The sequence below is a fragment of the Zosterops lateralis genome, assembly GCF_965231275.1.
Source record: "Zosterops lateralis genome assembly, chromosome: 1".
NCBI lineage: Eukaryota > Metazoa > Chordata > Aves > Passeriformes > Zosteropidae > Zosterops > Zosterops lateralis.
Genome location: NC_139762.1, coordinates 9,070,407 through 9,084,255, shown reverse-complemented (window position 1 = coordinate 9,084,255; position 13,849 = coordinate 9,070,407). Strand labels below are relative to the sequence as shown.

Here is a 13,849-nt window from a genome sequence, read left to right as displayed (position 1 = left end):
TTTAAAATTACAGTTTTTTTTATTTTATAGCTGGATTCTTTCCTTCCTTTTTTTCTTTCTTTTTTTTTTTTCTTTTCTTAATTTTATACTACTATGTACAGTGTGTATCTATTAGAGCTGCAAAATAAAGAGGTTTTAAGGCAAAGCGAGAAGTTTCCCCCCCCCCACAAAGAGCGTCGCAGGGTAACCCGTTCCTGAGCAGCGGCCACGCACCCCCAGAGCCGGGGGGGACAAATCCCCGTCCCCAGCAGGGACAGGACCCCGCGCCCCGGGACAAAACAAACGGGCTCAGGGCAGCGCAGGGGCCTCGAGCCGCCCCAAAAGCCGCATTTCAGGGGGGTGTCTGCGTGAGGAGGGGCCGTGTGGGGACAAACACGGAGCGCCGCGCCCGCGGGGACCGCGCTGCCAGGGGAAGGGACAAATAAAAATGGGATATTTTGGGGGGGTAGGGGGAGAGGGGGGGCTAAAACGCTCCCAAATGTTTCGGGGAGGTGATGTCGGAGCAGAGCCGGGGCCCAGCTCTCGGCTGCCCTTGGAGGGGCCGGGAGGAGCCACAGCCCGGAGAGGCTCCCGCGTTTCGGAGAGGGGGATCCCGAAGTTTTCCCAACAAGTTGGAAGGGGGAGGGGGGGTGCAAACCCCATCCCATCCAGCATCCAGCCCTGCACTCCGCACCCGCGGCCGCCCGGGGCTCTCCTTGGCCGTGATGGAGGAGCAGAGGCTCAGGAAAGGACCCCGGGCATGTTTCAAGACGATGCTTTGAGATTTGTTTCCTTAACGTTACTTATAGTTTTTTTTCTTTCTTTCTTTTAAAATTCAATTCTCCTCGTCTATCCCCAAAATCAGCCCCAGACACCCCAACTCAAGAAAAAAAAAAAAAATTACAAAAAAACCACTACAACCACAAAAAAAAAAAAAAAAAAAAAAAAAAAAAAAAAAAAAGGAAAATAACCAAAATAAAAGGTTAGGGGTGGGGTGAAAAAAAAAAGTTAAAACTCATAGAACAAATAGGAGAACTATTTATTCGGTTCACAGTCGTGTGAAATGCAGCAATAAAAATCTTTGGACTTCAGCAAAAGTTGTTTTTAATTTTCTTTTTTGAATTTCAAAAAACAGCGTCCAATGTCCATTAAAACTGCGCTTAAGTCTATTAAAAAGTAACTTAAGCTTAAAAAAAAATATCTTAAAGATAGCATCTAAAAACTCCATACAACCAAAAAAAAAAAAAAAAAAATCCAAAAAAAACCCAACGAAACCAAACAACGAGCCCAAACCCCCGAAACCAAAACCGACCAGCCAAAAAAAAAAAAAAAAAAAAAAAAAAAAAAAAAAAATTATAATCAGATCTCTTGGATTTTTACACCACCTTACCTGTAAATTATATATACATAGAATATTGCAGAATTATATCTAATACACAATATTTTCACTATTAATGCTGGTATAATCTTTATACACTGGCCCTTACGTTTCTTTTTATTTTTTTTTTTAATTAAATTATTGCATTGTATAAACTTTGACTGCAAACGGCCCCCCCAGCCCGCCTCCCCCTCCCTCCCCGGTGTCCTCCCGCCCCCCCTTTCCCTCGGCTATTCACTGTCCGACTTGCCGTCTTTCGCCGTGGTGGAGTGGTTGTAGAGCCCCTGGGCCATGAGGTGCACCGCCAGGGAGTTCTTACTGCCCGTCGCCTTCTTGATCTTGGCCCGTTTGTTCTGGAACCAGATTTTGATCTGGGACTCGTTGAGGCCGAGCTCCTGGGCCAGGCTCTGCCGCCGCTGCTCCGTCAGGTACCGGTTCGTCTGGAACTCGGCCTTGAGTCTCTGCAGCTGCTCGGCGGTGAAGGCGGTGCGAGGCCGCTTGTCCTCCTTGTTGGGGTTCTTCTTCTTTGGTTTGCGGGAGCGGGGACCTACGGCCGGGAGAGAGGAGAGGCACCGACACCGCCGCGCTCTCTGCGGGCGCAGCAGAGCCCCCTCGGAGGGGAAGGAGCCGCTTTGTGCCCCCGCGGCCGCGGATGCTCCGCTCGGGAGGCGGCGGAACGGAGCCGCAGCCCCCAGAGCCCCCAGAGCCCCCCATGGCCGCCCCTGCCCTCGCCCCCCCGGGCCCTTCTCCCCAGCCAGAAACACAAATCCCGAGTCTCTGCGGCCCGGGAATGCCCGGCCAGGAAAGCTCGCACCAGGAGCACAGCGCGGAGCTCAATTTTATACCCTCAACACTTTTATTTTTTGTTTGTTTTGTTTATGAAAACCTCTATACTTTTCCCACTTTTTTTTTTTTTTTTTTTTTTTTTTTCTTGAGTCGAGATAAAATTTTCTAAGGGAAATCCTCGTACAGTTTCCTTGGGCAGAAGCGCTCGGCCTCTCCTCTGCAGTGCCCATATGGCGCTGCACGGCCCGATCCGAACCGCCGAGATTATTCTCGGGAATATTATTCTCGGCAGCACAAGGAGCCTTTTCTGCCCGGGCCGAGCCATTGTGAGGACGTATGTTAATTAAATATTAACAAAGGAGAGCACCGGAGAACAATGGAGTAAATTCCAATTCAGCTCTGAATATTACCTCTGAGTAAGAGTTTGTTTTCAGATATTACCAACTAATTTTCATCTCGTTTTACGATCCCTTCCTGGGCTGGCCGACTCCCGGCTGAAAATCCTACCTCGCCGCTTTTGTAAGAGAAAGACACATAATTTTTTTTCTTTTCCCCGGGAGCAGATCTCCTGCCTGGTCTCCCATGCCTTCCTCCAGTGTTTTCTACTTGTTTATACCCGGGGTTTTACGGATCTGCCGGAGCCAGCCCTCCTGTCCCCGCGGTAGCGAAAGGACATTTCTCTCCCTGCTCGATATTTTTTAATTTTTAATTTTTTTTTATTATTATTTTTTAGATAATTTCAGTACGTTCTCCCCAAGCCCTTGCCAAGGCACAGACTCTGCCAAAGAAGTTTCCTCGCTCTTGGAAATGTCCTCCGGCCCCCACAGAGCTGACCTACAGCATATGGGGGGGGGGGGGGGGGGGGAATAAAAGAAAGAAAAGAAACGGCGGAGGCTCGGAGGCCTCTTTTAGAGAAATAAACGATCGCGGGTTGTTTTTGGCCAAAAAAGACTAATCAAAACAAGGCGAGGCCTATGGAAATGCCACCTCCCCTTCCCAAAACCCAGCGCTGGGTGGGGGGGGGGGCTTTCCCGGCAGGGAAAAGGAGAGCTCGCCGGGGGGACGAGCGGGGAGCCCGAGGACAGTTTTTTATTCCTCCGTCTTTGATAAAACTCGTCAGTTGTTGGGAAATGCCCCGAGCCCAGGCGGCCTCGGCTCCGCGGCGGCGGCGGGGACAGAGAGAGGGACGCTGGTTCTCTCCTCGTCCCTGAGCTCCGCCACCCCCGGCCGAGCCTTCAGCCTCAAGCATTTTCAGGCCATTTTAAACAACTCGCCCACCCGCAAAAAAAAAAAAAAAAAAAAAAAAAAAAAAAAAAAAAAAAGCCACAAAAAAACCCCAACAAAACAAAACCAAACCAAAACCGCAAAACCCGAATAGAAAAAAAAACCAAAACAAAACAAAACCAGAAGAAGACGGAGAGGGGAAGGGGAGCGGGGTTTTTCCACGCCGCTTCCCGGCCTGGCGGGCGCGGCCCGGGGAGCTCAGGGAGCCCGGGGAAGGGGCAGCGGCTCGGGGAGCTCAGGGAGCCCGGGGAAGGGGCAGCGGCCCGGGGAGCTCAGGGAGCCCGGGGAAGGGGCAGCGGCTCGGGGAGCTCAGGGAGCCCGGGGAAGGGGCAGCGGCCCGGGGAGCTCGGGGAGCCCGGGGAAGGGGCCGCGGGCAGCGCTTACCTGAGGAGGGCCGGTCCGAGTACCGCGTGCAGTACACCCAGGCGGGCCACAGCATGGGCTGGTTCCCGGCGTTGGAGCCGGCCTGGGAGCTATCCGAGTCCGAGCTCACCGACAGGTCGCCGCCGCTCAGCCCCCGCGCCTTCAGGGCCGCCTCCAGCGCCGCGGGGTCCCCCCCCTTCTTGGCGGCCCCGTGCAGGGCCAGCCCGGCGGGGCCGCCCTCCCCCCGGCCCGGCGAGCCCGCCCCGCCGCCGGGCAGAGCAGCCCCGGGGGCCGGCGCCGCGGCGGGGCTGCGGCGGCTCTCCCTGTCCGCGCCGGGCCGCCGGGGCTCTCCGTCGGGGCCGCCCGCCTCCTTCCTCCGCCCGAACTCGGGCCGCAGGATGTTGTCGATGAAGAAGTTGGTGATGCGGTGCGGGTGGGGGTGCGGGGGGTCGCCGGGGGGGAGCAGCAGCCCCCGCCGCCCGCCGCCGCCGCCGGGCTCCGCGTCGCCGCCGGACTCCTGCGGCTCGGCCGCCTCCTCCCGGGGGCTCCGGCCGCCCTCCTCCATCCTGCGCGGCCGCCCCGCCGACGGCTCCGCTGCCCGCCTGCCGCCGACCGGGCGCTGCCGAGCGCTGTCTGTTGTTGTTGCTGCTGCAGTCGGTTGTTCTTTATTTTAATTTTTTAATATATATATTTTTATATATATATATTTATATATATATACACGCACGCACAGGTGTCTATTTGCTTTCGTTTCTCCTGGCTTCGCCCGGCATTCAAAATCCAGAGTTTGGGAAAAAAAAAAAAAAAAAAAAAAGGAAAAAAAAATTAAAATGAAGAGTAATTAAAAAAAAATTCAGAGACAAACGCAGGGAGACCCGCAAGCCAGCAGCCGAGCCTGCACCGCTTCCAACTTTGCCGAAAAAATGAAAACACAGGGTCTCCGGTCCTCCCGCCGCCGTTCAGCCGCTGGGTCCCGCGGCGCGCTGCCGCCCGCTCCCCCGGCCGCCGCCGCCGCCGCCGCGCCGCATCCGCGGAGGAGAAATTAGCGATAATAAAAATAATAATAACCGGGGAGCGGAGGGGGGGTGTAAGAGCAAAAGCGAAGCGCCGGTGCCGGGGCGGGGTGGAGGCGGGCTCTCGGCAGCAGCAGCAGCAGCCGGTGTCCCGCCGAGGGCAGGGCGGTGAGGGGCGCCCCGCGGGGCTCCGGCCGGCAGCGCCTCGCCCCGCGCCGCCCCGCGCCCGCACATGCGGGGGCCGCCGCGGGTGGGGGGGCGTCCCGCCCTGCCCTGCCCGGCCCTGCCGCCCGCCCTGCGCCGCGCTACGCCCCGGCGGCCACCGCCGCTGCCGCGCCCGGGCACTTCCACTCGGGTTGTTGTCCTTTAGGTTTTAACGGGGCCCCCGCCGCTGACGTCGCCGGCCCGGGCGCTCCGACACGTGCCTCGGGCCAATGGAAGCCGGGCGGGCGCACACGTGGTGCGGGGCGCCCCGGTAAGTGACAGCGCCCACGCCCCTCCCCCGGACGGGCCCGGGGATGGGGATGGGGATGCGCTGGGGGGGAGCCGGGGGTGCCCCGGGAGGGGAGAGCACCGCTGTCCCCCCCCCGCCCGCCCCTCCTCGGCGATGAGTTACCGGGGGTTTAATTGCCCCGGTGTTTACCGGGGGAGGGGGCCGGCATCCCACAATTCCTTGCAGAAACGCATAAATAATATTAAGCGAGCGGCGGCGATACAAAGGGGTCCGGGGGGGGAGCGGGGGGCGGAACAGGCCCGGCCCGGGGCCCGCGGGCTGCCCGGGGCTCCGTCCCCTCCCCGCGGCGCCGTTCGGTAATTGACTCGTCCTTCCCGCAGCCGGACAGCGGCTTTTGATTTGCCCTGACTGCTCCGCAAACGCCGCGCTGCCCCCCCTAAACTCCGGCCCGGCACCCCCTGGGCCCCGCAAAAGCCCGTGTCTCTCTAGGACGGGAAAGCTGCCGCAGCTGTTCTGTTTGTCTTTAGGGAGAAACACCCCGAAACAGAACTAGGGAGCGAGGTGCGGCTGGATGGAGGGAGGGCTGGGGGGTGAGCAGGTTGCGGGGCCCGGATCCTCCGCGGGGAGCACGGGAGAGGAGCGAGAAGAGGGAGCGGGTCCTCCCCCCGCAGCCGGGCCGAGATCCCCGCCCGGGGCCCGCACGGGGCCACCGCCCCGACGGGGCGCGCACCGAGGGCTGAGCGGCCCCGCCGAGGGCCGGGCAGGCTCGGGAGGTGTTGGCTCGGCCCCAGGGGCCGCCGCCTCTCCCCCGAAGTGACGTTTTTATTTGGAGGTGGCTTCCCTACGGTGACACGCATCACTCGCCTCCTTGAAGGAAAGGGACAGTGAGCCTTTCCTCTCCTCTTCTTCTTTTTCTTTCCTCTTTCTGTCCCTTTTTTGCTTTCCTTTTTAAAATCCTTTTTTCTTTCCCTTTTTCTTTTCTTTTATTCTTTAATTTTTATTTAATTTTAAATTCATCTCCCTATTTTCTTTGTATTTCGCAGCGGGTCGAGTCCACCAGCGAAGACCAGCGGTGGCTGATCCAAAGTTGTTTTGCTCAAACAAGCACCCAGAGGTTAATTTCTTCAAGAGCCCCATGAAAAGCGATTAGCCTGTCTCCCAAGAAGTATTTTCTAATTACTTGGAAGCTCTCTCTTTACTACTACCCCATAATTAAACGTGTTCAAGGTGCTGCACTTCAAATATTTCGCTCCCGGGCGGACCCAAGTTACCGCTAAAAAACTTTAAACCTCCTTGAACCCCTCGTTACCTGCCCGCTCGCTGCCGGTGCAGCGTTACCCTTCCCTTTCGTTATCCCGCTCCTTCGCGGGGATATTTCTGCCCTGCATAGGACAGGGAGGAGAATTCCTGGGGTAAACTCCGAAGTAGGAGATAAACAAAGCTGTACAAAACAATTACTGCATCTGCCTGTCCTCTGACAATAATCCAGCACCTCAGGTATGCAGAGGCAGCGGGGGGTGAAGGGGTGATCTGATACTGAACCGAAGAAATTTGAAAGGTCTATTTTTTCTCTTTTTATTACTATTTTTTATTTCCTTTTTTTTTTCTTTTTTTTTTTCTTTTTTTTTTTTTTTTTTCTTTTTTTTTTAATTTATTTTTTTTCCTCCCAAGGTTATTTTTATCTGGGAGCTCAATCTCTGCAGAAACATTCCCCAGCAGCCCCATCGCTCTCCGGTCTGTGCTCGCCTCGCAAGCGGCACCGCGGCGTGCGGGGGCTTTTCCTCGGGAACCACTGCGGGTCACCGGGAGAGGTGCCTTGAAAATGGGAGTTGGGCTTCGTTTGCTTTTTTGCTCCAGCCTCCACTCGCAGACCCAGTGCCTGCAAATGTCACCTCTCTGCACACCAGCCATATTTCTTTTCCTTATGGCTCTCCGCGTAGTTTCAATGAGGCTCATTCCACCCTGCCGCCCTTTAAAAAATCTATGTTTTCCCTCCCTCGAATAGGCGAGGGTGCGGGTGCAGCGGAACCCCCACACCCTGTCATTTGCTGGGCGCTTTTGGCACTGAGAACTTTAGAAACGGGATGACAAGCCGGGAGCTCGGCGCGGGGAAGGAGGAGGGAGGTTGCGGCCGACCCTCGCCCGGCAGCGGGCAGGGGCAGCTCCGGGGCCGGGGCTATGGGGAGGCTCCTGGAGCCTCCTGGAGCCTCCTGGGCTGTTTGTGCCGAGCAAACCCTCCTTCCAGCTTTTCCCCACAGCCGGGATAAAAACCCCAAACCAAAACAACAAACCCCGAGGTGCTGGGAAGCCAAAACGCCCAGAGCAGTAGTGGAAGCCCAAGGAGGTGCCGCACCTCCCGTTCTCCCAGCGTGGAATGACCTCCCGCAAAACGCAGGCGATGCTCCAAATTTCGGCGGGTTTACAGCGATTCCCCATCTGCAGGCAGTCAGTCCCTGCCCGGGGGAGGTCTGGCAGTGACTCTGCCCCGTGGGCACAGCCCGGGCACCTCGCCGGGACCCTGCCAGCTCCATGTGCCTCCCGCTCACACTCGGCACCACTTTATTTTTCCAAGCGAAGCCTTTGAGGCAGCTTTGGCAGCGCGTTGGAGATGCTGGCGGGGGATGGAGGAGAGGGGAGAGGTCGCTGCTCCTTTGCCAGCCTGACCGTGCCGTGTGCCCGGCGCTGCCCGGCCTTGTCTGCGCTCTCGCACCGATTTTGGAAGGGGAAAAGCAGCAGCGACCCCCGCCTAGCCCTGTCCAGGCTTTCCTGGAGCCGGCGGGCCGGGGGAGCTCAGCCAGCACGGCCGCGTTTCCCCAGCGCCGCCGGGTTCTCATTGCACCGCCGGCAACCACAAAAATGAAACCCACGAAACCCCCGGATTTTCCCGGTTCCCCCCACGCCGGGCAGGATGAAGGGGCTCTGTGGCCACTGCGGTCCCACCCGCAGCCTGTCGTGGGGCCGGCAGCGCCCATCCATCCACTTTACGCGGGAATTCTTTCCCATCAACGGGGGCAAACACACGGGTTGGAAACCCCGGCTTCCACTTTCTTGCAAGATCATGAAAATTTTATGAGCTGCTGGTGGCGAGGGCAGAGCCCGCTGCCGCCGCGCCCGGCCCGGCCCGAGACGGGAACAGAGCAGGGCACCGCTGTGGGGCACGGAGGATGCTCGGGAGGGAACGGATGAGGGCGAATGTCAGAGTCCTGACTCGGGAAAGTGGCGTTCGGTCACGGCCACCGTTCGCAGCGAGGAGTGACGGGGAGCAGCCGCCCCCCGCCGCCTCCCCTTCCCACGGGAGGGAGGGTGCGCGGGTGGGGTGGGCTGGGAGTGCCGGCCCTGCCTCGCCCTGCCCCTGGCCCGGCCCTGCCCCGGCCTCGCCCTGCCCCTGGCCCTGTCCTGTCCCCGTCCTTCCCCTGCCCTCCCCCGGCCCCTCTTCTTGCCCTGCCCCTGTCCTCGAGGAGCAGCCCCCTCCCCTCCCGCCCCTGGGACTGGGGACAGCCTTCCCGGCCCCAATCGAAAACGGTCAAACAGCAATAATGAACCCTCCAATTTCGTCAAATTTAGGGAGAAAGTAAGGGTAAACAACAGCCCAGAACACAATAACATGGTGGTCGGCGAAAGAGAGAAGAGAAGAGAAGAGAAGAGAAGAGAAGAGAAGAGAAGAGAAGAGAAGAGAAGAGAAGAGAAGAGAAGAGAAGAGAAGAGAAGAGAAGAGAAGAGAATGAGAGGGGAGGGAAAGGAAAGGAAAGGAAAGGAAAGGAAAGGAAAGGAAAGGAAAGGAAAGGAAAGGAAAGGAAAGGAAAGGAAAGGAAAGGAAAGGAAAGGAAAAAGAAAAGAAAAGAAAAGAAAAGAAAAGAAAAGAAAAGAAAAGAAAAGAAAAGAAAAGAAAAGAAAAGAAAAGAAAAGAAAAGAAAAGAAAAGAAAAGAAAAGAAAAGAAAAGCCCCTACAGTTTCCCAGAACAGAGACAATGTTCGCTGCTCGTGGCTGGACCCCCCAGCCCTCTGCGGCGGAGCTCTGCTCCGGGTACCGAGCCAGCGAGGCCCCGCCAGGACACCGGGTGACACCGGGTGACACTGGGTGACACCGGGTCTCGTTTCCCTCCCCGGAGTGCCTGGACTTTGTTTTGCCGAACTGTTCCTCAAAAACCCACCAGCCCAAAGCATAACCAGCGATGAAACCATCGGTCGCTGCGGGAAAGTTTTTGGCCTGTGCAAAGAAATAGTTCGTGGCCCCTTGTTAAAATAAAATAATTTTTTTAAAAAAATGTTTAAAAATAAACCTGGGATCTAAACCTTCTGCTTGTGTCTCTGAGTTACACCCACGGCACGTTTGTAAAGAAACAGAAAAGCGGCCCCAGGTTCTGCCGCCCGCAGCTGGGTGTGACACGGCCGGGGCAGCCCGAGCCGGTGGTCGGTGCCCGCCGGGGGATGCTCGGGCTCGGGCTCGGGCCGTGCTCTGCCCCGGGCAGGGCTCACGGTCCCGGCTGTGACGGGCATCCGGCGCCTCTCCCGGAGCGAGTCCGCGGGGCCACGGCCGGGATCGCCGTTCGCTGCCTCATCTGTAGCTGTGAAGGCTGAGAAGCTTCAAAGAAGTATAAAATTATTTCCCTGAAACAATTTTTATTTAATCTGAGGAGGACGATGCGTCCTCCCGTTTCACACAGCCCCGCTCTGTACCAGCGCCTACACAAGTGCGCACACCCGCGGATGTCGCGGCTGAGGAACGTTCCCCGCTTCTCCCGTGGCTCGGAGGAGTTAATCCGAGCAGACACAACAGGAGCTGTTGTGACGGTAAAGTTCAGCAACTCTACACCGAGCCCAGCATTAGCAGGGGCTGGGGCGAGATGCTGGAGCTGCTCCTGCGCTTTCCACACAGGCAGCTAATTCCCCTAAATTCCCTTGGATTTACACCTCGGCATTTACTCACAGCCAGAATAAAGCCACCGCTCTAATTAACTAGGTAATTTCCACTCCAGCTCCCCACCGGATAATCAACTTTTATGGTCTCTCGAAGGCTATTTTCCAGCTGTTGCGGAGCGGGAGCCCAGCCGCGCTCACCCCGCACCGCCGAGGCTCCGGGGTCGGGCGAGCTCCGAGAGAGATTTGGGGGAGTCCCTGCCCTCCTCAGCAGGACCGGGCCCCCTGCACCTCCCCTGTCCTTCGCTGCCCGAGGCTTCTCGGCAATCCGGGGGTGGGGGAGCTCCTGCCGGCCCCACCGTGGGGATGGTGCCCCGAGGGGACGGTGTGGGGGTCCACGACAGCCGCCCCCGCCCGAGAGATGGGCAGGGCTGTGCTGGGGCCGTTCTGCTCCTCCCGGTAAAGATGAGCCTCACCCTGGGGTGTCCCCCCGCCCTGGGCTGCCCCCTACCCCTTCTCGAGGGGCCGGGATGGGCGAGGGGCTGCACGAAGTGACGGGGGCACGGCCCGGACACGCTGCACACACGCTGCATTTCCTCAGGGTTTCCAGGAAAACAAAACAAGACAAAACAAAACCCCCAAACCCAAGCAAACAAAACCCCAAATCCACCCCAGCCTCAGAACGCAAAATACAAACAAAAACCCGCCTTTTCTTTTAAACTACAGTTCTCAGTGGGGTGTCCCTGTCAGCCAGGCAGGAGCGCTGCCCGCCGGGACCGGGGCTCAGGCTACCCGCAGTGGACGGGGAGGATGCTCGTTCTCTCTCTCCTCGCTCTGCGGAAAGTTCCGCGGGGAGGACTAAGAGCCCCGAGCCGCGTCCTTCCTCGTCCTTCGCAGCTTCCCCGCCCCACCCGCCCGCTGTGGGACCCCGACACCCTCCGTGTGCCCCCGACACCCTCGGTGTGCCCCTCTGCGGCCATCGGGCCTGGAGACTGCGGGGAGGAGCGGGAGTCCTGAGGGGAAGGCTGGGCCAGGGCTCCGGAGGGCGAGGCCTCTGCCCCACGCCCGCAGTACCCACAGTGTGCCAGGGAACAGAGGTGGGGAGGGCTGGCATGGGCTGGCATGAGCAACTTCTCTTTCTCTCTTTCTCTTTCTCTCTCTCTCTTTTCCTTCCTTCCTTCCTTCCTTCCTTCCTTCCTTCCTTCCTTCCTTCCTTCCTTCCTTCCTTCCTTCCTTCCTTCCTTCCTTCCTTCCTTCCTTCCTTCCTTCCTTCCTTCCTTCCTTCCTTCCTTCCTTCCTTCCTTCCTTCCTTCCTTCCTTCCTTCCTTCCTCCGTTCCCCGCAGTCCCCCGGTGCCGCCTGTCCCGGTTCTGTGGCCGGCACTGTCCGGGTGTGACGGGGCACGGCAGGAGCACGGCGGGTTCCCACCCCCGGCCCTTCCCCTCAGCTCCCCTCACGCCGAGGGCCCGCCCGAGGGTCCGGCACTGCCGGGGGTGGCGGGGCCGTGCCCGCCTCGGGCATCCCGAGAGGTGTTCCCGACGGGAGCGGGTCCTGGCCAGGCGGCTCCACATCCCGGCTCTGTCCCGGTGCCGCCCGGGTGACAAGGCGGGGGCCACCGAGGACCTGCCGGTTCTGCATGAGGCCCGTGAGAACAGTAAAATACCCCACGCAGGGACTTCAGAGCCGGGGTGTGGGGTGGAGGCGATGAGGGTGTCACCTCCCCTGCCTTCCCGGCAGGGACTTTCTAAAGGCGGCACAAAGGGGCGAGGGCCGGTTCCAGCCCATCGCGGGGTCTCAGGGCTGGGTGGGCTCCGGCCGGCAGAGCGCGGTGCCACAGCGCTGAGCTGCCCAGTTTTGTAGGTTGATGCCGTCTTTTTTTTTTTTTTTTTTTTTTTTTTTTTTTTTTTTTTTTTTTTTTTTTTTCCCTCTAATTTTCTTAGATTCCCGTGCTGTATTTATCTTGTCTGTCTGGGGCTGCTTCCCTAAGTCACTGTGTAAATTGAAAGGCTTTTTCTCCCCTTTTTCCTCCCCTCCCCAGCTCACCACCTTTTTTTAATTAAAGCTTTTAACTCGCCCGGTGTTTACAGTCTTATGTAAAGTATCAAAACAAACAGACCCTGCCGAATACAAACACCAAAAAGGAGCTGGCCCCCCATTCTTACCCCTTTATTGTCCAAAAAAAAAAAAGCGCATCTCCCCATGTCATAGCTACAGTTCCAAAAGGAAATTGCTTTTATTTGTAAAGGAGGCTTTAAAAAGCAGTGACATGAAGGGGAAAAGCTCCTTAAGGGAGGAAGGTCATGGGGTTAGGGGTGAGATTAAAGGAGCTATCTTTCCACCTCGCAGGGAAAGCGGCGCTGGAGCCTCCCCAAATCTGGGAGAAGAGCTGCCGAGGGGAGGCGGAGGGGGCGAGTGAAGGGGGCGATGCTGGGGGCCGGCATTGGAGGAGGCCACGGGGCTCCAGGCAGCCCCTGGTGCCACACAGGCACCTTTCAGCTGTCAAAGGGAGTGGATGCAAAGAGGCAAAATCCCTTCCTTCAATGCCCAAACCCTCGCATTCCCTGTGTCATCCAACAGGAAACGCCACAGAAAAGGAAGCGGCCCCTCCAGAGCTCCGGCGGGCGGTGGGACACAGAGGCCAGTGGGATGCGGGGTGTGGGGCTTGGGGAAGGAGATTGTGTCCCCTCCCTGAGGCTGCTGCCGCCGTCTATTCGTAGGGAGCTGGGCACAGCGATGGAAAGGAAAAGGACCGCGCAAGAAATCGCCCCCAACCCTCCCTTCCCCTCTTCCGCATCCATCCGTGACGGCTGCGGTTTTTGCTGAATTAAGGTCCCTGGTGAAGGCAAGTCAGCGTGAGGGATGCGAGGGCACTTCCCTTCGCCTCCCCACAAAGGCGGCACCCTGCCTGGCCTCAGGCGTGGACAGAAGCCGGGGCTCCGGGGTCAGCACCAACAAAGGTGACTGCATCCTCCCTGCGCGCCCTCTGCCTCCCTGACCCCGGGCCAGTTCCCCTGCCCTCTGGGTGGGCACGGAACGCTCCCCTCACCTGTGTCAGGCTGGGGCTGTGCCCAGCCCTGTCCTGCGGAGGAGCCTGGGGCCATTTCTGCAGGGCAGCAGGGAAAAGGACATGCAGCCCTGGTTACATCAGGGGTGGGAAATGTCTTTTCCACTGCTAAGAGAGATGCTAACAACCCTAAGAGTGATGTAAATGCTGATCTCGGCACTATTTGGGATTTGGATCCTTAGCTGTCCGTCTCCCATGCTCAGGACGGCTCCAGTAATTTGTGATCCCCACGATGGCACAGGAAGGTGCCAGTGGTGACACTTCCCTTGCTCCTGGGCTGCTGCCAGCACAGGGGAGCCGCTGTGACATTTCTCTGCAGCCCTGGAGAGATGTCCTGCAGGAAGGACATTTGGAAGGAGAGCTGTGGCCACGCTTTCAGCTGGGATGAGGGTGGAGAGGGGACCACGTCTGCCTGACCCGTTCAGGATTGCAAGAGTAGCACCGTGTGCTTATTCTGCAAACCAGGACGCGGATGCAGGGACGGTTCTGCCCAGGCTGCACGAGAAGACAGATGCAGAATGTTTGCTGTGTGCAGCATTTGAGGCAAATATTAGTGAGGTGGCCACTGGCTGCCGTGACCCTGAGCAGACAGCTTTGTCCCTCCGCGTCTCTGCGGAGAGGATGCTCACACACCGTCTCTCCTGCTCTTTCCTGCAGTCCCACGGCTCCGTG

General features: G+C 58.1%; 1 protein-coding gene across 1 annotated transcript; it reads right to left on the bottom strand.

The window, feature by feature from the left end:
* Nucleotides 1-475: 475 nt before the first annotated feature.
* Nucleotides 476-5,028, bottom strand: EN2 (engrailed homeobox 2). The gene is made up of 2 exons (XM_083865283.1): nt 3,812-5,028; nt 476-1,904 (listed from the first exon to the last, which is right to left on the bottom strand). The coding sequence occupies exons 1-2, from the start codon at nt 4,353-4,355 to the stop codon at nt 1,588-1,590; spliced, it is 861 nt and encodes a 286-aa protein (XP_083721409.1). The 5' UTR covers nt 4,356-5,028; the 3' UTR covers nt 476-1,587.
* Nucleotides 5,029-13,849: the final 8,821 nt, after the last annotated feature.

Coding starts and splice junctions, on each gene's coding strand:
- EN2 (XM_083865283.1), bottom strand. CDS start 4,355: ATGGAGGAGGGCGGCCGGAGCCCCCGGGAGGAGGCGGCCGAGCCGCAG. Junction 1,905..3,811: donor CTCGGACCGGCCCTCCTCAG/GTAAGCGCTGCC, acceptor TCCCGGCCGTAG/GTCCCCGCTCCCGCAAACCA.